General features: G+C 36.4%; 1 protein-coding gene across 2 annotated transcripts in view; it reads left to right on the top strand.

Moving 5' to 3' along the window:
• The window catches only part of plod2 (procollagen-lysine, 2-oxoglutarate 5-dioxygenase 2), a 58653-nt gene that overhangs the window by 28783 nt on the left and 4978 nt on the right, over window positions 1-24892 (top strand). Inside the window, exons 5-16 of one of the 2 annotated variants that reach the window (XM_067378015.1) lie at window positions 527-639; window positions 3977-4040; window positions 4417-4514; window positions 8203-8304; window positions 13124-13249; window positions 13342-13463; window positions 15730-15834; window positions 16700-16825; window positions 17249-17390; window positions 22046-22108; window positions 23257-23370; window positions 23645-23710. In XM_067378015.1, the coding sequence (XP_067234116.1) occupies window positions 527-639; window positions 3977-4040; window positions 4417-4514; window positions 8203-8304; window positions 13124-13249; window positions 13342-13463; window positions 15730-15834; window positions 16700-16825; window positions 17249-17390; window positions 22046-22108; window positions 23257-23370; window positions 23645-23710 (1241 nt within the window). The remainder of the gene's footprint in view (window positions 1-526; window positions 640-3976; window positions 4041-4416; window positions 4515-8202; window positions 8305-13123; window positions 13250-13341; window positions 13464-15729; window positions 15835-16699; window positions 16826-17248; window positions 17391-22045; window positions 22109-23256; window positions 23371-23644; window positions 23711-24892) is intronic. The other variant, XM_067378016.1, reaches the window with a different exon arrangement.

The raw sequence follows: 24892 nt of genomic DNA, 5'->3' as shown, positions 1-24892 counted from the left end.
AGACCAGCCTATGAATGTAGGCTATAGAAAAAGGTTATTAGGAATGTCTAGGGCGGTAACTTAAAATAGTTCCTAATTCCTGCAGAATGATGGTATCTAAAACTGCACAGAGGCCAATGTGAGAACCAAGCCCTACAATTTTCAACTGTGGTTAGAGCTTCAAGAAAATGATGAGATATCCGTACGCAGGTTACTATAGAAACATAGAGAGCCAGCACATATACTGATCACTGTCCTCCATCTTGAGTGGATGTAGAAAGTCTATGTCATCTGAGGTTAGTCGTGACCACACGACACTTGTTGTTTGTTGGTCAGATGCTTCTGCCAGACTTCCCAATGTTTTGAGGGTTTGAGGAACCACACCAGAATCTGGAGTGATATTTAAGATTCTCAGAGAAGATGTAATTGAAAATGGAACTGTGTCCAGACATCCCATAATGTCAACGCTTCACACATATCTTTTACATCCTATACTTTATTTTACAACACAAACAATCTATAAAAAACTACATGATGTCTTTCACAGGCTTTATCGGCTATGCTCCATACATACAGAAGATTGTGAACCAGTGGGACCTTCATGATAATGATGATGATCAGCTATTCTACACTAAGATCTACGTGGATCCACTTCAGAGGGTCAGTGAAGAAGCAAGCCTCTGGTGCTCCTCTATCATTTTTGACTTAAAAAAATTTAAGTTTAAGTTTTTTTCATCCATCTGAATGCAAAACGTACGGAAGAGGATTAGGGCCAAGCAATAATAAAAAAAAAATAAAACCATCTCAAGATTAAAGTTGTTAAATTTCGAGAAAAAACTGGTTAAATTTCAAGAAAAAAGTCGAGATAAAATGTTGCGAATAAAGTCATTAAATTACGAGAAAAAAGTTGTTGAATTATGAGAACAAATTCGTTAAATTACGAGAAAAATGTCGTTAAATTTTGAGAAAAAAGTCAAGATAAAATGTTGAGAATAAAGTCATTAAATTATGAGAACAAACTCTTTTCTTGTAAATTAAATTACAAGAAAAAAGTAATTAAATTACAAGAACAAATTTGTTAAATTACAAGAATAAATTCGTTAATTTAATGACTTTATTCTCAACATTTTATCTCGACTTTTTTCTCGAAATGTAACAACATTTTTCTCATAATTTAACGAATTTGTTCTCGTAATTTAAGGACTTTTTTCTCGTAATTTAATGACTTTATTCTCAACATTTTATCTCGACTTTTTTCTCATAATTTAATGACTTTATTCTCAAAATTTAACGAAATTTTTCTCAAAATTTAACGACATTTTTCTCATAATTTAACGAATTTGTTCTCGCAATTTAAGGACTTTTTTCTCGTAATTTAATGACTTTATTCTCAACATTTTATCTCAATTTTTTTCTTGAAATTTAACGAGTTTTTTCTCGAAATTTAACAACTTTAATCTCGAGATGTTTTTTTTTTTTTAATGTTTTTTTTTATTATTGCTTGGCCCTAATCCTCTTCCGTAAAAACATGGTAAAGGTTTTGTGAACACAAAAGAAAAAAACATCATGGACACGATTAAAAAAAAAGGTTAAATGGTCCTGAACATTGGAAACACTGGAAATGATTGGAAAACAAGTCTATTGGAAACTTTTGCTACTGCACCCAAACAAAGTCTTACTGAAAGCTCATTTGTTGAGATATAAAGCTCAAATTTGGAACACAACTTGATTTTTCGCACAATTTTGAGAAAAAACTGGTTAAATTTCAAGCAAAAAGTTGAAATAAAATGTTGAGAATGAACTCGTTAAATTATGAAAAAAACTTGTTAAATTTTGAGAAAAAGGTCGAGATAAAATGTTGAGAATAAACTCGTTAAATTACGAGAAAAATGTCGTTAAATTTTGAGAAAAAAGTCAAGATAAAATGTTGAGAATAAAGTCATTAAATTATGAGAACAAACTCTTTTCTTGTAAATTAAATTACAAGAAAAAAGTAATTAAATTACAAGAACAAATTTGTTAAATTACAAGAATAAATTCGTTAATTTAATGACTTTATTCTCAACATTTTATCTCGACTTTTTTCTCGAAATGTAACAACATTTTTCTCATAATTTAACGAATTTGTTCTCGTAATTTAAGGACTTTTTTCTCGTAATTTAATGACTTTATTCTCAACATTTTATCTCGACTTTTTTCTCATAATTTAATGACTTTATTCTCAAAATTTAACGAAATTTTTCTCAAAATTTAACGACATTTTTCTCATAATTTAACGAATTTGTTCTCGCAATTTAAGGACTTTTTTCTCGTAATTTAATGACTTTATTCTCAACATTTTATCTCAATTTTTTTCTTGAAATTTAACGAGTTTTTTCTCGAAATTTAACAACTTTAATCTCGAGATGTTTTTTTTTTTTTTTAATGTTTTTTTTTATTATTGCTTGGCCCTAATCCTCTTCCGTAAAAACATGGTAAAGGTTTTGTGAACACAAAAGAAAAAAACATCATGGACACGATTAAAAAAAAAGGTTAAATGGTCCTGAACATTGGAAACACTGGAAATGATTGGAAAACAAGTCTATTGGAAACTTTTGCTACTGCACCCAAACAAAGTCTTACTGAAAGCTCATTTGTTGAGATATAAAGCTCAAATTTGGAACACAACTTGATTTTTCGCACAATTTTGAGAAAAAACTGGTTAAATTTCAAGCAAAAAGTTGAAATAAAATGTTGAGAATGAACTCGTTAAATTATGAAAAAAACTTGTTAAATTTTGAGAAAAAGGTCGAGATAAAATGTTGAGAATAAACTCGTTAAATTACGAGAAAAAAACTCGTTAAATTTCAAGAAAAAAGTTGAGATAAAATGTTGAGAATAAAGTCATTAAATTATGAGAATAAACTCATTAAATTACGAGAAAAAAGTCATTAAATTACGAGAACAAATTTGTTAAATTACAAGAATAAATTCTTTAATTTAATGACTTTATTCTCAACATTTTATCTCGACTTTTTTCTCAAAATTTAACGACATTTTTCTCATAATTTAACTAATTTGTTCTCGTAATTTAAGGACTTTTTTCTCATAATTTAATGACTTTATTCTCAACATTTTATCTTGACTTTTTTCTCAAAATTTAACGAGTTTTTTCTTGAAATTTAACAACTTTAATCTCGAGATGTTTTTTTTGTTTTTTTTTATAGCTTGGCCCTAATCCTCTTCTGTAAAAACGTGGTAAAGGTTTTGTGAACACAAAAGACACGATTAAAAAAAAAAAGGTTAAATGGTCCTGAACATTGGAAACACTGGAAATGATTGGCAAACAAGTCTATTGGAAACTTTTGCTACTGCACCCAAACAAAGTCTTACTGAAAGCTCATTTGTTGAGATATAAAGCTCAAATTTGGAACACAACTTGATTTTTCTCACAGTTTGAGTAAAATGTGTTTTGGAAAATATATATTTCATATAAAAATTGAAAATAGTATTTGTGTCCCTTTTTTTTTTCAAAATAAATGTAAAATTCTATAATTTTTCTTAAGTTCACCTTTTAAAACTTTTTTTAAAAGAGACCAAACTTAAGTCTGTGCTCCAAAGCATTCAGGATTTATAACAGTTTAAGTTGCAAATTTCTTTCTTTGCGCAAAAACTGAATAAATGGATTATAACTACAGCATAAATATAATTTAGTACCATAAAATCCTCTAAAATACAAAATATTAATATATCAAACTAAAATATAGTACATTAAAAATAAAAAAATAAAAAGTCATTTTTGACCGCTACGCGAAGAGCACCAGAGGGTTAAGGCACTGTGAGAGCACAAATGCTTGTAACTCGACCACATGCACTTATAAAACGCTTGCAAATGTATCATACCACTCAAAAGAAAACAAACGGGTTAAAAATACGAAACTATAAACAGTTTACACAAGGACAAAGGTCACATGTCCAGTTTTACACAAACTCAAGTTTGTCCTCTTCTTTATTTTAGGAAAGGCTTAATATGACCTTGGACCACAAGTGTGAGATTTTCCAGAATCTTAATGGAGCAGTGGGTGAGTCAATCCAAGATGCTGTGTAAAACTTGCTATTAAACCATTTGTTTATTATATTGCATCATACATAGCTGATGAATAAAGGGTTGTCAAAGTTTTGGCAGCATTTTTCATCAGAACAGTTTTGGTCTTGGTATTAGTTCTTGGTTATCTCTTTAAGTACTTGAGGTTAGCATCACCAATACATCTGCTCATATAAGGATTTGAACAAAACCCTAAGTGTAACTCATCTCACACCCTTTGTTCTACAGACACCTCACATTATGTGGCCTACTTGAGAAGAGGTGTACTGTATCTAGTCTCAGTGCCCAGACTTGCCTGGGCAAGTAATTCCATGGACTTACTGATTGTAAAAATCTTTTTTTTTTTTTTTTAGATGAAGTTCTCCTAAAGTTTGGGACTGAGCGAGTGCGAGTGAGGAACACTGTCTACAACAGTCTGCCCGCGGTTATCCATGGAAATGTGAACACCAAGGTAAATGTCTTCTTTCTCTGCATGTCAATGGATAATACAAACAGTGTAGAAAATAGACCTGGATCAAAATACCTGTTTCAGTCACACCTTCTGCAGTTGGTTCATTTAAACAAATAAATATTTCATATACCTTCATTATTGTTCCTCAAAACTGATAATATTTTCCAGTAGAACACTACATGAGGTATTTTCAAAATGATGCTCCTGACTGTAATTTTACAGTTAATGACTAAATACTAGACAGTCCTTTTGCCGAAATATTGCAGTCATTGTCCAACTCTCTCCGCCTTGCTGTGGAGTTTGACATTTTACCAGGATGCCTGGGTGATAATGTAATCTCAAACCCGTAGAGCTCTTCCTTCTGCTCTTCAGTGACAGATTAAATAAACACAGCCCGGCGTGGAGTCATCTTCTCCTAATGCCCAACCATCTGTGCTGTTTCTAATGAATAATCATCCATCCAGAGCTCACCCTTATGCTCTATGATTCATTCAAGCTGCCCCGTGTCCGTCCCTGATGATCTCTCTGATCTCCAGTGTCTTTAACATGCCCTGGGGAATGCAGATGTTCTCGTAAATACTCAAACAAGGTCCAATAAAAGTAACAAGGCTTGAAGATACACAGTAGTAGCTTACGACCAGAATGTGAAGCCAGGGGCTTGTTTTACAGCCTCTCTTCATTTGGATTTTCTGTCAGTAATGTTTAAACAATTGACCTAGCAATAGAGGTCATGACCTGGGTCTCCAAGGGGTTGTCTGTCTCAGCAGTCAACTATAAATGTTAAATTATCTAAAACTTTCTAACATGGGACGAATGAGAAAGAGTGCATCTGGAGACCATCTGTAATGTGGTTGAGGCTGGATTGAATTGAAGATTCCCTCCTTACTATTACATTCTAACTTCCTGTAATCGAAAGCAGCATGACAGGAGTGTGTGCAGTTGTTCTGCCAAAATCTGTATCCAGCTACCAGTGAACAAATTAACAAAGAATAAGGGCTCGAGTTCCATGGAAGAAAAACTCAGAGCTTTGGCACATGGACCGTTTTAAATTAGGGTGCAGTATCACTTAACAAATCCACAACCATGTATTGAGGCAAGTTGTTTTGGATAGAAGCATGCAGACATTATATCTTGATTCCCCTAGTTCTAATGTTCATGACAGCAGTCTTCTGTTTCTGGCTGACACACATACAGCTGTGATAAATATAGCACAGTAGCTCAGTGGGCAGCGCTGTCGCCTCACAGCAAGAAGGTCCCCGGTTCGAGTCTCAGCTGAGAGTTGAGTTTGCATGTTCTTATTAGTCATTTTGGCAGGGCTTTCAACGGGCCAGGCTGGGCTAATAGTCTCGGACCTGTAGCACCGAGCCCAAAACCACTCTGCATTTCCACCGTCGGGCCAGAAGCTCCGCAACACTTCACTAAAACCTGTCCGTACACTGCAAAAAATGCTGTTCTTACTTAGAGTTTTTGTCTTGTTTCTAGTCAAAATATCTTAAAGTTCCTAAATCAAGAAGCATTTTCTTGACAAGTAAAAATGATTTTCTTGTTTTCAGGAAAAATAAGTCAAAATTAAGTGAGTTTTTCCTTAATAACAAGCAAAATAATCTTTTCGGTTTGGATTAAGATTATTTTGCTTACCCCATTGGCAGATTATTTTGCTTGTTTTAAGGAAAAACTCACTTAATTTTAACTTATTTTTCCTAAAAACAAGAAAAATAATTTTTACTTGTCAAGAAAATGCTTCTTGATCTAAGAACTTTAAGATATTTGGACTGGAAACAAGATAAAAAATTCTAAGTAAGAACAGCATTTTTTTTGCAGTGATATCAGGACTCTCTGGAACAACATCACACAAACCCATTATTTCACCAACAAATGGAAGTTTTATCAGAAAACAAATCACTGGAAACTAGCGAGATCACATAACAAACACAATAAAAGCAAATTTTTGTTGATTACTTTAAGATTGATAAACCCAGGCATCAATGTTTTGCCACAGTTTTACAATAATAAGTGATGCATTGATCATAATGAATTAATTTGTGTCAAGATTGCACATTAGTCACAGAAATGAAGTGGTAGTTCCCGTTATTTCACAAAAGAAAGAGGACACACATACTTATTCAGTTGCGTCTGCATCTGTTTATTTGTATGTTTACATCACATTTAGAAAGAATGATCATTTCTACAAAATTCCCACCAAAAATACGACCTGAGGAGCTTTAGCACTCTCTCCAGTGACAGTCCCAACAGGTACATTTTCAGTCAAAGATAGCTCCCGAAAAACCGGAGTATGGCATATGCGGAGCTGAATATGGATATCAGACAGTCTGATTTAAAAAGATGAGATGTAAGTTACTGGCAGATAAAATAATTACATTATTGTGATAGCCTGATTTGTCTGATTTCCTCAAGTGCTCGTATTTCCCATGTTAGCGCATATAGCTCTTTGCATGCATATAAATATTTCTGCCTTATACAATGATCAGAATTCACATCAGATCACAAACAGAAGTGAGTTTTGAGCTAAAATCTTTTTAAGTCTTTAGTGCTGATGTCAGCTGGTATCTTATATGAAATCATCCATCTCCAGACTCAGATAAACACTGCCTTTGTTTGTAACCACTCCCTCAAGCCCGAACTAGCCCGCTTTGGACCAAGATATTTGGCAAGCCAAAAAACCCTGGCCGTTGCTCCCAAGAAAGCCCCGACGAGGCACGATCAAGCCCCTGAAGTGACAGTGGAAATGCGACTGGCCCCGGGACGCACTAGCACGCCTGCTTTGGCCCGACAGTGGAAGCGCGGCTATTGTTTCCTCCGGGTGCTCCAGTTTCCCCCACAATCCAAAAACATGCAGTATAGGTGAATTGGAGACGCTAAATTGTCCGTGGTGTGTGTTTGAGTCCCGAGCCATGTAACGGGGAGGGTTGAGGGGTAAAGACTTGGCAACCTACCCTGGTAAAATCATTGACAAGAAAACTCATGGTCAGTCTCTCGCGTATGGCAAGCGAGGGCCATCGAATCACCAAGAGTCAGATACAACTGGAATGGTTAAAGAGAAAGATAGATAAACATAGCAAATGTTTGCGAGTGTAAATAATATTTGATCTGGGGTCCCATGGGCTTTACACAGGGTCCCTTTATCACACCAATCAAAAATAAATATTTCAAGTTTATTTTTCAGCAAAATTTGAGGCAACCTGTTTATGGTAACAAGTAAATTTTATTATCCTGATCTAAGATAAAAAGAGGCGTTTCCCATAAGCCAACACACAAGAACATTATTTCCCTTCAGCACAGTTAATCTGCTTGATCTTCCACACCGTTTAAATACAAAAATGATGTTTTCCCTCCCCGTGATGCTGTCTTGTAAATTTCCAGCTAAGACGGGCTCATTCTTTAATGTGTGTTGCGTTATACATCTAAAGTAACAGTCCAGTGATAATTATAGTTCTAGTTACAGTAGCTCATGACAATTTGACAGCAGGATTCATTTTTGGGTTGTTGTCCTGACCAAAATTGGATTTAACTACTAGAGGCTAGGCTGGAATATGGGTGGACATTTCCTATCCTGGAGCTTAAATCATCTGGACCATGTAGAATAAATATTTTAGAATATACATATTTTATATTTTTAAAATGTATAATACAATAAATAACTAAACAAAAATGTTTTTTTTTTCAACAGATATACTTTAATTACTTGGCCAACTACATCCCCAATGTGTGGAACTATGAGCGAGGCTGTACCATCTGTGACCAAGACATGGTGGATTTGTCTCAGCTTGAAGTGAGTCATCCAATGAAAGCCACAGTGGCTGTTTTTGTTCCTTTTCCTCTCATCACCAGAAAGTTATACCCTAAAACTGCCATTTAAAACAATGCAACATTTCCAACACTATTAATACATCTTTGTATATGTTAGATGGATAACTAGTTCCTTTTCAGTTTTCACTTTGAAATAAGCCAGGAGAAGTGAGGCATGGGAGTTATGTGTCGTTTCCAACAATAACATGTGTCTTATGCCACCCTATGTCCCTTTAAACATTCCTAAAAAAAAATATACATGCCCATGAGGAGCCACTTGAGGAAGAGGAAGTTGTGTACTGCTGTGGTGCAGGAAATGGCTTTTGGTTTTTGAACGGTTTCACTTACTGGGGTGTTGCTGTCAACCAGACCTCTCTTTAGCGGGCGGCTCAATGTGGGGTTTTATCCACAGGGCAACTTATAGCGATCGTCCTGAAAATTTGTCGTTGGGTTCAGCTAAGGTTGGCAAAAAGGTCTTTGAGTTCTATACATTAGGAGTGAGTTACTGAGGCGGAAACAACTCATTTATGCTTGTAGCACTTGCCTGTGCAAAATTCACCACAGTGTTGGAGCTGACCTTTTTTTGGTTATCAGAATTTCCTAACACACTGCTAAGGGTTGTCTGAGTGGTTTCTAGAACATCATTAAAGTTACAATAAAACATATTATACTGACTCTGTTTGCTTGTGCAAATGAGATGAGTAATGAGCATGTTCACATTTAGTCTAGAAGTACAATAATAATCATGTTTACAATTTCTCAACATGAGGACAGGAGAGCTGTCAGTCAATACATGGGGAAACAAAGCAACTTGTGTTACTTATTTGAAAAAGTAACTTATTAATGCATTATTTTATTAATCACTTGAAATGTCAAGTCACCTTTCTTTATATAGCGCTTTTAACAATGCAGATTGTGTTAAAGCAGCTTTACAGTGATAACTGGTATATAATTTTGGCTGCACAGCAGCTAAATGGTGTCATTATCCATCTTAAGTAAATCCAGTACTGATTAATTCCGATGTAAGAATCAATAGTTATTAATTAAGTTAATTTATCTATATCAGCACTGAAGTAAAACAGTGTTGTCATCATCCAGCTCAGTTCAGTTCGCATACAATGGTGTCAATGCAGGCAGATCAAAACACTGTTGAATATCAAATGTCAAGTGTCCCTAACTAAGCAAGCCAAAGGCGACAACGGCAAGGAACCCACACAAAAAAAGTAATCTAATTATGTAACTCAAGTTACTTGTAATGTGTCACCCCCAACACTGTTGCTCATTGTAAGCTAATGCATTACCCTGATTATCAAAAAGAAAAAAAATGTTGGTTCTATCCATCAGTTGTTTATTGAATTTTTAAATGTGGGCATTGCATTTAAACTGATAAAACACATTTTTGTCAAAGACTATGTCTGGATCAGATTCATTACTCTGATCGAAACATAGATGGTGTAGATCAAGTCCATCAACACCCCCAAAGTCATAACCACTTCCTGGGTCGACATTTCACTCTGTAACTTTAGACCATTTTGATTTATATGCTGTTTATTGTTGATGATCGCATTATTTATCATATGCATCTGCTTACGTGTGAGATCACTCATTTCTGCTTCTTCTTTTCCTGTGTTTTGATCTTGAGATACTGTACTCATTTGGAAGATGTGGGATAGCACCCCCTACCATATTACAGTGAATACATGGAAATCCGTAAAATCGCATCAATGGCGGGGAAGCGTTTCTCATAAAAATGAGATAACTCGTCAAGGTGTTTAGGTTGGTAGCTTTGCTGCATTTCTAGGTGGTTTTTAGGCCAATCTGGGTGAGTGCTTATTGGCCAAATTCAAAGATCCCAAATCTCTAGTTATATCTTGGGCCGTCTGTCACAAATTGGAGACTGTTTTATCATCCTCCTGCACTGTAAAAAAAATCCCGTTGTTTCTACGGAAAAATACCGGCAGCTGTGGTTACCAGAACAATACTGTAAAAATGACATCTAACCGTAAACATACTTACGGAGTTACATGTGAATTTTACATTTTAAATCTGTTAAATTTACGGTAAAATTGTCATTCACACACACACTAAACACCATCATGGTAACATGCATGAAATTTTAAAAATGCAATAAACATTAATTTAACAACATTAGATGTAACATAAAACCCTAATGTACATAACTGATTAGAAAAAAATGAGAAAAACTAAGAAGAAACAGAGTTATTTCAATGAAAATATATCAAATGTGAAGTGTCACGCAGGGAATTGTGGGAATGTCAATTTACGGTTTTTCACTGTAAATTTTACAATGAATTGTTATTTTTCACGTCCAAAAACTGTGAATTTAACGGTATTTTACCGTAAAATTACATTAAATGTACCGTTAGATCTATTACAGTTATTCACTGTATATAGTACGGAAACTTTCTGTAAACCAATCAACAGTTTTTCACCGCAGCATTTTTACAGTCTTTTACTGTTAAAATCACGGTCATTTTTTACAGTGTGGCAGAGATTGTAAATCCAGTCTCTTAGAAAATGAGCACACTTTTTTTACCTCAACAATCTACATGATATGAGATATGTAATCATTGTGAATCACGGCTGAAGGGCATTGTTAGGCAAAATGCGAAACTGAGTAAATTAAACACGGCTATCAGCATCAAGGAATGGATCAACTGTATTTTTTCTTAGTCTGTTTTGGGGGGGAGTATTTATTGACAGATGACTGGTCAAGTGAAACAAAAAGCCTATTTTTAATATTTGATTTATTGCTAAAAAACATTGGAAAAGTTTGATGAGATGAGGCCCAACTCAAAGTCTGTTGTTTGTCGAGGGAGTGGCTGGGTCGAACTACTCTCATTTGCTCAGTGGTTTTGGGCTGGTTGTTGAAGAAGGGACGAGGGTTCAAAATCTCACACTGCTTATGCAGTGGTTGAAAGGGCCCCCGTTAAAGGAAACTGTCCCGGTCTAGACTCCACAGAATCCCCTGTGTCTCCTGTTTAGTCCCTGCTCTTCTGTCGGTAACAATTTAAAGACCTTTGGCTCGATCCTAGGACACTCCCTTCAGGAACCCAGAGCCAAGGTCGGAACTGGGAAATTACATGGTGTCACTCAGTTCCCGTTTCATCTTGTGAGCTGTGTAGACTGGTCAAGAACCACAAAAGTAGTGGTGAACGATCCATGTAACCTTAAGCTCAATGTCATGGGAAAGAAGCTTCTACTTTCTCTCAGACCTCCAGCAACGCTTCTTCCTATGTGAGAAATAAGGCTGGATGGTATGATGGCACTGTATATTATTTTCTATACCATAATCAGTGTTTAGGGAAGCTTCATTATTTAGTGTGAGAGAGAAACATAAAGAAATGTGAAAATAGAGTGAAAGCAAGTCAGGATAATCTTATTTAGGGATGTTCTAGAATCAAAGTCCCTTTAAGACAAGTCATTTCACTCAGCGGCTATCTTTGAAATGCAAGTGCAGCTTCTATCTCTTTGAATGGGGAAACATCAAATTCTCCAAAGCTGTTTGCCAAGCTTTCGATTCAGTTTCATATTTGAAATCACCAATGAAATCTGACAACAACTGTCTCATAATTTTTTTTTCTAAATGCTTGAATAATGAAAAAAAAAAAACCTGGGTCCCACTTTATATTCAGTGGACTTAACTACTATGTACTTGCATTTAAATTAATAATTTGATACAGTGCACTTATTGTGTACATACATGTTTTTACATTGTACTTACATTTTAAAAACGCATGCATGTTATTACATCTGTAATTTATTTCTGTAATTACATTTATAATTACACTGTTGATCCACCCCTACCCTTAAACCTACCCATACCACCAAAGCTTTCCCTAACCTTACCTGTATCCCCCTCAATAGCAGCAAACGTGTTTTGCAATATTATATGACCCCAATAAGTACATTGTACTTATTTTTTGATGCAAGTACATAGAAGTTAAGGCCACTTAAAGGTGCCGTAGAACGTCTTTTTAAAAGATGTAATATAAGTCTAAGGTGTCCCCTGAATGTGTCTGTCCCCTGAATGTGTCAAAAAAATTTTTTTTGTATTCATTTTTTTAACTGCCTATTTTGGGGCATCATTAAATATGAGCCGATTTAGGCTGCGGCCCCTTTAAATCTCTCGCTTTCTACCCACGGAGCTCGCGCTTGCCTTTATTCCACCATATTGTGCGTTGAACTTTCTCCCATTCAGAACAATACAAGATACTATAGTCTTTGATAGAATTCAGCTGATATACATCCACAGGTGTGGTATTTTATCTATTTTACTACGGTTTGATTGTAGTTTATCCATTCAGACATAATAGTTTCATATTAGTTGTTTTACTTTTTTGAGTTCTTTTGGTTTTTAATTTAAGTGTTGGATAATGTGATGCTGTTTTTGCACTTATAATAGACTTATTTTTATGAATAACCATATCTTTTTGTTGTGTCTATGAAATAAAGAGACAAAATAATCAAACTAGATTAAGTATCTTTTATTGTTCAAGTATTTAATGGATTATTAATATCTCTGTGATGGATTTCCAGCTTTCGGCCCAAGGACAAGCGGTTTGGAGAATGGTTGGAGAAACATGGTTATTAAAATATAAACATGTTGAATTTCCAGCAAAATATTTATATTGCAATACGCAATCACTGTGCAATAAAATGACTCCAGCTGTGATATTTTTTTTGGTTATACCGCCCAGCCTTAGTGAACACATTGTGAATAACTCAACGGCATGAAGAAGTATTCATGTTTAACCAGGCTTTTCTCTTTATCTAAACAGGAATTTCCACAAGTGACTGTCGGTGTATTCATCGAGCAGCCGACTCCATTCCTGCCAGAGTTCCTCGAACGGTTCCTGAGTCTAGATTATCCCAAAGATAAACTGAACGTCTTTATTCATAACAATGTGAGTGTCAGGCTGACAAAGCAATAAGAAGCATTTGACCTTTTGGATTTTTAGAGATTATTACCGTTCTTGTTCCATGTCTTGTTCTTCAGGAAGTTTACCATGAGAAGCACATACAGAAGTTTTGGGAAGAGAACAAGGATGTATTCCGCAGTTTTAAGGTTGTTGGCCCCGAGGAGAACTTAACTCAAGGAGAAGCAAGGAACATGGGAATGTAAGTGTCCCTTTAATTTAAGAGTGACTCTCGAAAATATGCAAATAACGAACTAAATTACAATGCAAATCTGAGCAATTCAAGCTCTAACTCCTGATCAAAGATACACACAGACCTTTTCCACATGTCAGCACACTTTCAGCTCCTTACAAATAAAAAACACAGGAACAACTTCCGACTCACCACAAAGCAGTAAATCTGCCCCTCCTATAGCAATGCACCAACAAAACACAGAAAACGCTCCTGTGAACCCTTCTATTTGCTCGGTTTAGTACTCTCCCAAACACTGCTGTCTCCAAGATTCCCAGTCCAGCTCCAAAACCCTTTCAATCTGCTTATGCATGTCTGCTTTCATACAGTGACACCAAAAGCAATTAACACACTTAAGAAAAAAGTAAATGTCACAATATTTTCTCACTTGACTTTCCTGAGCCTTTTTCACAATTACTTATAACCAGATTCTTCCAATGTTATTATTGCTGCTTGTTTTAGTGTCAGTGTTATTAATGTTCATACTCAGGAAACCCCTAAAATCAGATATTAAATTGCAGTTTGAGATTTGCACAGACAAGCCCAATAACTAACATCCATTTTAGTCATGTACCATCAAATATGATTTAGGACTGCTCAGTGGGTTGATTATCTTAGCTGGTCCTGATGCTATTTTCACTGCATGTCTGTGTTTGGCATTAGTGGCTGCTGTCATGGTGATATTACTCAAGTTGTTTATCTTAATTAGTAGGTCTGAAAAATGCTGGTTTGCATAAGACGTCAGAGCAGACATTAGAAAATGTTTGTTTCAGACCTGCTATTGTGCTTCAGTGCTGAACATACAAGAATATATAAATAAATGAGGAAAATTACTAAAATACACTTATGTTTCATTTAAATATCAACTTAGTCTCAGATGTTTTTCTAAAATACCTTGTACTGTGAGACATAAGTGCCCATGGTCTTGTCCATGTTTACGTTTATATACAGATCTCTGACTTTTGGTTGCAGACTTTGGTAACTTGGCAAATGTGAGCAGTATTCAAATTTCAGGTAAAAACAAAAAAACTAAACTCAACTAAAAGCCAGAAGACGTCATTAAAATTTTCCATTTGCTTTATGAATTTAATATGAAGTAAACATGTGAAAGTCCTAATGGATTTTGTAAAGCAAACCTGTACGATCACAAATAAATGAGAGCAGATGTGAATGTACCTTGTTATTTTATATGAAATATGTCAAAAACTACCGTTTGATTTTGCAAGTTGATTTTGCACTCCTGACAGAAATTATGAAATTTGCCACTATAACCATTTTTTAATCGCAAATAGTGGTCAAATGTTGAAACTACAGTCTTAAATCTTTCTAATGATAGACAGTTTCAAGATGAACTCTTTTCCCGCCATTAACAGAATTTTCCATCATTTATGAGACGTTTCCCTGCCATTGACGGAATTTTCACTGTTATCTGGTAGGATGTGCTATTACGCATCTTCTGAAAGAGTACAGAAATTGTCAAATTTGCCCCTATTTGGGTGTGAGCAAAAACACACCGTTTTGTGTGTGTCCCTTTAAATGCAAATGAGCTGCTGTTCCCGCCCACTTTCCAGAAGAGGGCGGAGCTTTAACAGCTCAACAACAACAAAGCTGGAGAATCTCACGCAGCCAAAATGAGGAAAGTGTTCAGCCTTACATTGTTCAAACCGGAGTCGACACTGATGGAGAGACTCAGGAAGAAGTTACAACTTTTAGACGTTTCTGAATGGTTAGTGGATAAATTGATGTAGTTGCTGTGGAGTTGATTCAACTCATCCACTAGCATGTGTCGTCATGTTCATCTTTTGTGTTGAATTGATCCTCGTTTGTGAAGCAGTCCGGCGTAAAATGACGGCATGACAACAACACTCTACTACAACAACTCTTCCTCTTCTCTACAGCAGCCCAACATGGCCACGCCCCCTTTGTTGAGTGTTCTCTGGGGCGGGGTTTATGTAAATTTTAGGGTTTGTGATGTCACTTACCCAGGAAGAAGCTCTTTGTAGCCCTTAAAAAGCAATTTCTGTAAAATAAAATATCTCCATTTGCATTGAACTTTGATTGTCGTAACTCTGCAGATGTTGTTTATGCTCAAACAGCAACATTACACACTAACTAGTTAAATCATAATCAACCACCCCTTTAATATAATAATGGTGATCTTTAAAGAGGTTGAGAGAATCAACGTTGCACAGAACTTTGCCAATATTAATAATGACACCCTCTTGTTTTCCTACAGGGATGTGTGCCGGAAGGATCTTTCTTGTGATTATTACTTCAGCATTGATGCAGATGTGATGCTCACCAACCGTCAGACCCTGAAACTCCTCATCGAGCAAAACAGGTAGCTTCACTTTGATGCTACGCATTTCAATACTCTGGAATCTTCCACAGTAACCTTTTTGTCTGAGGGAACGGACTCGAATCCCTCAAGTGCTAAAACCACAGGAACATTACAGCCGACTGAATGCAAATCCCTCACGGTTTAAAAATAAGCATGGGTGGCTTCCTGTTTTCCCATGGCGCATAGAAACGGTCTGCTCTATATCGCATGAACTCTTAAAATGCCACTTGACTAACTAAAAAACAAGCCTGAACTCAGTCACATTTAACGTGACAACCTTAAGCGCTCTTTCGCATGACTATGGAGGAAGCCCTTTTCGGGTATTTTAAGAAGTCTTGGGAACTCTCTCTGCTGGCCTCGGGCTTGAGGAGTGAAATCGTGACTGGTAACCGTAGAAATGTGGAATTTTACTTGCTTGCTTTCACATTGTTGACCAACACTATAATTTCCACTAATGTGTTTTGAATGACATGCTTACCTCAGTAAAGTGATATTCTGCATGCTTGTAGAGTTTAAGGTCACAGTAGATGTGAAGCCTTGACTGTGTTACTTTAGGTTCACACTTATGATTATAGAAACGATACCATATAAAATGGCTCTCATGTTCCTAAATAAAAGGATGCACTCTTCAACCTCACACAAGAAAATGTTCTCACATGAATCACGTTAACCACTTACTTGTGCTATATATGTTAAAGCAATATGCTTTCTTGCAAAAATCTACACCTGTTTTGTGGTCATTGCGAACATTGACTATCTTTCAGCATTCAATTTTCCTGTAATTTTAATGCCTTCTTAGTTTATTTATGAGTTGATGCTGATTTTTGTGTCATTTATCTTTTCCTTTATCCTTTTTCCACCTCAGAAAAATAATTGGCCCTCTTGTCACCCGTCACGGAAAACTGTGGTCCAACTTTTGGGGAGCCCTGAGTCTTGATGGTTATTATGCAAGATCTGAGGACTACATTGACATCGTGCAAGGAAAGCGTGTGTGAGTGACTTAAGAGAATGTGATTCAAAAAATAAGATCTGAAATTTTAGTGTATATAATCTTATAAGAAAATGCATTAATTATCCTTCTTTGAATCAAAAAGATCAGAATTCTTTTTAGCATGTACATTTCTCACCAGACATCTATTTTAACATGATATAAAAAATTTGACTTTTTATATATATATATATACACAGTAATATTATGACACATTTAAATAACTGTTTTCTATTTAATATATTTTAAAATGTGATTTATTCCTGTGATCAAAGCTGAATTTTCAGCATAATTACTTCAGTGTCACATTATTCATCATTCTAATATGCTGATTTTGTGCTCAAGAAACATTTATTATTATTGTCAATGTTAAAAACAGTTGTGCTGCTTAATATATATAATCCTTGTCTTTTCTTGTGTAAATAGTGGTGTGTGGAACATCCCTTTCATGGCCCACATCTACCTCATTAAGGGCCAGACTCTGAGGAATGAACTCAAAGAGAGAAATGTCTTTGTGTTGGAGAGACTGGACCCTGACATGGCCATGTGCAGGAATGCCAGAGACTTGGTATGACCGCTGAACACTGAGCTGTACTAATATAATACAAATCGAGATCAGAAAAAATATATAATTTATCTAATGTTAGTTTTAGTATTTAGTTATGCAATGCCAATATAATATAAGTTGTTTCTGTGGAATAAATTCATGCTAACCTATATAGTTAATATTGTATTTAATATTTATATATAATGTTTAAGTTAAGCTCTATCAGCAGCATATATGGCATGCTGTTTATTAATAATAAAAATAATAATAAAACATTTAAAGTAATGCACTTACAATGGAAGACACCAGGAAAACTGTTAAAATACATACCATTTTGAAAGTAGTCACACTTTTATATGTGTTATCATGTGTATATGTGTAATTGCTTAACTTTTCGGTATGGCCAATATTTCAACTTTTATCTTGAACATATTGGGCTATTTTAATGATCTAAGCACATGGTCTGAAACACGTGTGCACCCTAGTCATGGGCGTCCCTGTGTGTGTAACAAGCAGAGTGTACGCGTGTTGTGCACCCGCATATATGCGCATAGTACTAACAAGCCCTTTAAATAACAACAACAAAAAAATACTGCGTTTTCAGTTGCCTCAAAATAGCAACACGCCAACAGTGCACCACGTCCATGGGTGACCTGATGGGTGCGAACAGTGTGGTTCTGCACGTGAAAATGAGAAATGCGTCGGGCTGTAACTAGCAAAAACACTTGCATCGTCGCATTGCGCCGGGTGTATGATAGGGCCCTTAGAGTCAGTTATCATGGAAACATGATACACAAATAAATACTGTTCTTAAAGTAAATGTACTAACATGAAATATGTTAGTAATACATAACTAGTCAATCCAGTGCTAAATCCAGTTATCCAATTAATCCCTCTAGAATTCAATTTTCCATGAACTTCCATTGTACATTCATTACTGCTAATATGATCTTTGTTTTTTACAAACTGGGGGATTTGTCCCCATTTGTATGTGGTAACTAAGGTGGCCCAGTAGTGCACAACACAACGAAATTAAAAAAAAGCAAACATAAGTTCACAACAGAATAAAGCCACAACACAACAAAATAAAGCCACAACACAACAAAATAAAGCCACAACACAACAGAATAAAGCCACAACACAACGGAATAAAGCCACAACACAACAAAATAAAGCCACAACACAACAAAATAAAGCCACAACACAACAAAATAAAGCCACAACACAACAGAATAAAGCCACAACACAACAGAATAAAGCCACAACACAACAGAATAAAGCCACAACACAACAGAATAAAGCCACAACACAACAGAATAAAGCCACAACACAACAGAATAAAGCCACAACACAACAGAATAAAGCCACAACACAACAGAATAAAGCCACAACACAACGGAATAAAGCCACAACACAACAGAATAAAGCCACAACACAACGGAATAAAGCCACAACACAACGGAATAAAGCCACAACACAACAGAATAAAGCCACAACACAACGGAATAAATCCACAACACAACGGAATAAATCCACAACACAACGGAATAAAGCCACAACACAACAGAATAAAGCCACAACACAACGGAATAAAGCCACAACACAACAAAATAAAACCACAACACAACGGAATAAAGCCACAACACAACGGAATAAATCCACAACACAACAAAATAAAACCACAACACAACGGAATAAAGCCACAACACAACGGAATAAAGCCACAACACAACGGAATAAAGCCACAACACAACGGAATAAAGCCACAACACAACGGAATAAAGCCACAACACAACGGAATAAAGCCACAACACAACGGAATAAAGCCACAACACAACGGAATAAAGCCACAACACAACGGAATAAATCCACAACACAACAAAATAAAACCACAACACAACGGAATAAAGCCACAACACAACGGAATAAAGCCACAACACAACGGAATAAAGCCACAACACAACGTAATAAAGCCACAACACAACGGAATAAATCCACAACACAACAAAATAAAACCACAACACAACGGAATAAAGCCACAACACAACGGAATAAAGCCACAACACAACGGAATAAAGCCACAACACAACGGAATAAAGCCACAACACAACAAAATAAAGCCACAACACAACAGAATAAAGCCACAACACAACGGAATAAAGCCACAACACAACAAAATAAAACCACAACACAACGGAATAAAGCCACAACACAACGGAATAAAGCCACAACACAACGGAATAAAGCCACAACACAACGGAATAAAGCCACAACACAACGGAATAAAGCCACAACACAACAAAATAAAGCCACAACACAACGGAATAAAGCCACAACACAACAAAATAAAACCACAACACAACAGAATAAAGCCACAACACAACGGAATAAAACCACAACACAACGGAATAAAGCCACAACACAACAGAATAAAGCCACAACACAACGGAATAAAGCCACAACACAACAAAATAAAGCCACAACACAACGGAATAAAGCCACAACACAACAAAATAAAGCCACAACACAACAGAATAAAGCCACAACACAACGGAATAAAACCACAACACAACAGAATAAAGCCACAACACAACGGAATAAAGCCACAACACAACGGAATAAAGCCACAACACAACAAAATAAAGCCACAACACAACGGAATAAAGCCACAACACAACAAAATAAAACCACAACACAACAGAATAAAGCCACAACACAACGGAATAAAACCACAACACAACGGAATAAAGCCACAACACAACGGAATAAAGCCACAACACAACGGAATAAAGCCACAACACAACAAAATAAAGCCACAACACAACGGAATAAAGCCACAACACAACAAAATAAAACCACAACACAACAAAATAAAGCCACAACACAACGGAATAAAGCCACAACACAACAAAATAAAGCCACAACACAACGGAATAAAGCCACAACACAACGGAATAAAGCCACAACACAACGGAATAAATCCACAACACAACAAAATAAAACCACAACACAACGGAATAAAGCCACAACACAACGGAATAAAGCCACAACACAACAAAATAAAGCCACAACACAACAAAATAAAGCCACAACACAACGGAATAAAGCCACAACACAACGGAATAAAGCCACAACACAACAGAATAAAACCACAACACAACGGAATAAAGCCACAACACAACGGAATAAAGCCATAACACAACGGAATAAATCCACAACACAACAAAATAAAACCACAACACAACAGAATAAAGCCACAACACAACGGAATAAAGCCATAACACAACGGAATAAAGCCACAACACAATGAAATCGAGCCACAACACAACAGAATAAAGCCACAACACAACAGAATAAAGCCACAACACAACGGAATAAAGCCATAACACAACGGAATAAATCCACAACACAATGAAATCGAGCCACAACACAACGGAATAAAGCCACAACACAATGAAATCGAGCCACAACACAACGGAATAAAGCCACAACACAATGACATCGAGCCACAACACAACAGAATAAAGCCACAACACAACGGAATAAAGCCATAACACAACGGAATAAAGCCACAACACAACGGAATAAAGCCATAACACAACGGAATAAAGCCATAACACAACGGAATAAAGCCATAACACAACGGAATAAATCCACAACACAATGAAATCGAGCCACAACACAACAGAATAAAGCCACAACACAACGGAATCGAGCCACAACACAACGGAAATGCTCCCGACCACTAGGGGGCTCTCAGAACTCGTTAATATTAGTATTCCTTGCCAATGTTCTATAAAGTCGACAGTCTTACAAAGATATCAATACCATGACTAGCTTTAAGTATGTAAACGTTTGAACCACTTGGTTATATAGTGGTTATATACTGTTGAAACTAATCGTGGTATTCATATCACTGCCAACTCTATAAAACATTGGCAAGGAATACTAACAATACCAAGCTCTGAGAGCCCCCTAGTGGTCACGAGCATTTCCGTTGTGTTGTGGCTTTATTCCGTTGTTTTGTGAACTTATGTTTGCTTTTTTTAATTTCGTTGTGTTGTGCACTACTGGGCCACCGTAGGTAACTGACTACATGTCACAAATTCTGTCGATAGAACTTAAGGGGGGGATGTAGTAAAGTGGATGATAACCTCTAAAACACTCCTTGTTCTGTATTAGTTTGCATATGACATTTTAGCCTGATTTCTCATTGCTTTTAAACATCTGCTGCACTTCTGTTACCAAGATGTAACTGGCAAGTATTCAAAGAATATCAATGTGCTGATGTGAAGGCATGACCTCTCTGTCCGTTTATGGCAGCCTCTGTGATGCATTCAAAGTGTTCATCATTCTTTTCCTATCTCCCTTTTTCGTATGCAACATGTGACATTGAACCAATGGGAATGTCTGGCTGTGTGTTTTTGCCTCTCCTTAAACATCCTACACCACTAATAACTAACTCTGCTGTTTTTCTAACTAAAATACTTCCTGTCTACTACTAACAGCACAAAGCTCTTTTCTGAGCAGAAAATCAGCCAACTAAAACACAGGCACCTCAGCTGTCCCGGAAGGGCAGTCTTCCCTAATATGCAAATTTCTTAATCCATCTCTCTCTTACTCACACTGTTTATGTCTCATTATATAATTTACATGGTGCTTTTCCTTCATTTTAGACAGTACACAGAGAAAGAGAATCTCCTTCTCCGGAATCATTCCATATGCTCAGATCCCGACAGGTTCCTATTGTTTTGATTCTATCTTATATCATTTTAAGATTCAAATGTTTTAAAGCAAGGCGTCGCTTTTCCAAATGGTTAGAAAGTTATATTCCAACCATGCTAAATATAGTTTTATATATATATATAGCATATTTTGGAAGGAAAAGATCCACTAACATTTAATATTTGCTTGCTTGAGGTACGTATACGTACAAGCATTGTTTGTCTGATTACAGAACATGTAATCTCATAGAAAAGGGTCAAGCAAATTTGAGATAAATTTCTATGCATGTGGGAAAAAAAACATAAATCCCCATTTTATGCTCAGTGTGGTTGTTTCATGGTTTTTCTATGTCATAAATTTAGGTGCATGTCCCAGTAGGCAATTGAACATTTGATTTAAACACCACCATTTCAGAATGCATCTTGCACTGACAGATGTGTTCAGCTAACCAGCAGAACCCTTTGGGAAAGTGATGCCATTGTTTTGATAAGCTACCTCTGCTTTTCGATGGGGTTAACCTGGACAAAGCACCAGATATTATATATGCATATACACAGAACCATAAAATTCTGCTAAGTTAAGTGGTGGAAAAGCCAATGAAGGATCTAATGGATATCCTGCATTATTGATTTCCCTGCAGTGCCATCTATATCCAAGAACAACCCTCTCCCAAGCACACCAATACCAATAACATGAAACTTACCCTCATAAGCTCCATGACTTATCTCAGCCTAGGTACTTATGTAGCACTTATTACTTTTGTATGTTTGCATTGGATGCAACAAATATGCTAATATTTTTGAGATTAGTGCAAGACATGATTTGGAAAAGCCTAGACCGAGAGTAAGTCTGGATCTTCCCACATTTAGATGCAAGAATCCTTGTCCCTGCTTGTAGTTATAGTAAACAGGAATGTTGATTCCTGGAGTTGCACTTTTTTTTCCATTCCCTCTCACAGCCGTTCCCAACATCTGTCCTCCAGTGTTATTGATCACACATTATTTATCACAGATTATGCTTGTTTATTTTGGATTTCTTTTTACCATTTGTGTTTTGTTTATTGCTCATTTTACATATTTTCCTTTGAATTGTGAATGTTCGCTCTTTTTTCACTATAAATATAATGTTTAGTGTTTAACTACCTTTTCTTTGTCCGCCACAGGGAGTTTTCATGTATGTTACAAATCGACACGAGTTCGGAAGGCTTATTTCGACGGCCAACTATAACACATCCCATTATAACAATGACCTGTGGCAAATATTTGAAAACCCTCTGGTGAGTGACAACACAATTTGTGATCGAATGTTTTCTGTATACAAAGTGTAAGTTACAAAAACCCAGAAGCTCTCATTTAGTGGTTCATTTGTCATCTGTAATGAAGTGGAGTGCTGACAGGGTAAACATAAGTCTGTGTTGACCTCCATCTAGGTTTCATTCTGGGAATGAATGCAGAGAAGCTTAACATTGTTTGCAATGTAGGTCAATAAATGGACTAAAGTACTAATTATCTTTCTTTTTTTTTTTCTTTTTTCTTTTTTTTTTTACACAGGACTGGAGAGAGAAATACATCCATCCAAACTACACTCGAATTTTTACGGACAACCTCTTGGAGCAGGTATAAACAAACATGCATTCATTTAGAAGATGCTGTTTGGGTAGAGTGGGAAAGATCATTCCACCATGGATGTACAGTGAACCTTAATATTCCGCAAAGGGACTTTATTCACTCGTTTATCGAGCAAACTTGTGGGAGAAGGATATATTTGCAAAAGTAGGAGGGCACACATGTAGAGCCAGTGGTTTTCTATATACAAGCATCAGTACCTTTAACTTCGAGGGCACCAACTGTCAATCAGTGAAGTAGTACTATTTTGAAGACCAAATGAACCACATTTGCAGTTTAAGTGTGCATGCAAGAAGCCAGCTAGCTCAAGCACATTCCTCTTATAGGAACTAGATAGGATCTGACGTTCTTGATGAAGTACACTGCAAATCTGCATGTCTGGACAGCCTTTGCAATGGTCCTTGAAGCTTAGCTGGTCATCAAACACTACCTCCAAGTTCTTGCCTGACCTGGGCTGGGTTTCCCAATAACGATGTATCTTAGCTCCTAAGACCGCTTTCTTTTTTCAGAAATTGCTTTTTAAGGACTACAACAAATGGCTGGTAGGGACTACAACGAGCTTGTTCTTGCATTGGTGACATCACAAACCCCAAAATTAACATAAACCCCTCCCCTGAGAACACTCAACAAAGGGAGTGAGGCTGTTGGGCTGCTTTAGAGAAGAGGAAGAGTTGTTGTAGTCGAGTGTTGTTGTCATGCCGTCATTTTACGCCGGACTGCTTCACAAACGAGGATCAATTCACACAAAAGATGAACATGACGACACATGCTAGTGGATGAGTTGAATCAACTCCACAGCAACTACATCAATTTATGCACTAACCATTCAGAAATGTCCAGTTTCAATCTAAAAGTTGTAACTTCTTCCTGAGTCTCTCCATCAGTGTCGACTCCGGTTTGAACAATGTAAGGCTGAACACTTTCCTCATTTTGGCTGCGTGAGATTTTCCAGCTTTGTTGTTGTTGAGCTGTTAAAGCTCCGCCCTCTTCTGGAAAGGGGGAGGGAGCAGCAGCTCATTTGCATTTAAAGGGACACACACAAAAACAGCATATTTTTGCTGACACCCAAATAGGGGCAAATTTGACATGCTATAATAAATGATCTGTGGGGGATTTTGAGCTGAAACTTCACAGACACATTCTGGAGACACCAGAGACTGATATTACATCTTG

The sequence above is a fragment of the Chanodichthys erythropterus genome, chromosome 23 (genome assembly GCF_024489055.1).
Source record: "Chanodichthys erythropterus isolate Z2021 chromosome 23, ASM2448905v1, whole genome shotgun sequence".
NCBI lineage: Eukaryota > Metazoa > Chordata > Actinopteri > Cypriniformes > Xenocyprididae > Chanodichthys > Chanodichthys erythropterus.
This window is presented reverse-complemented; position numbering and strand designations above follow the sequence as displayed.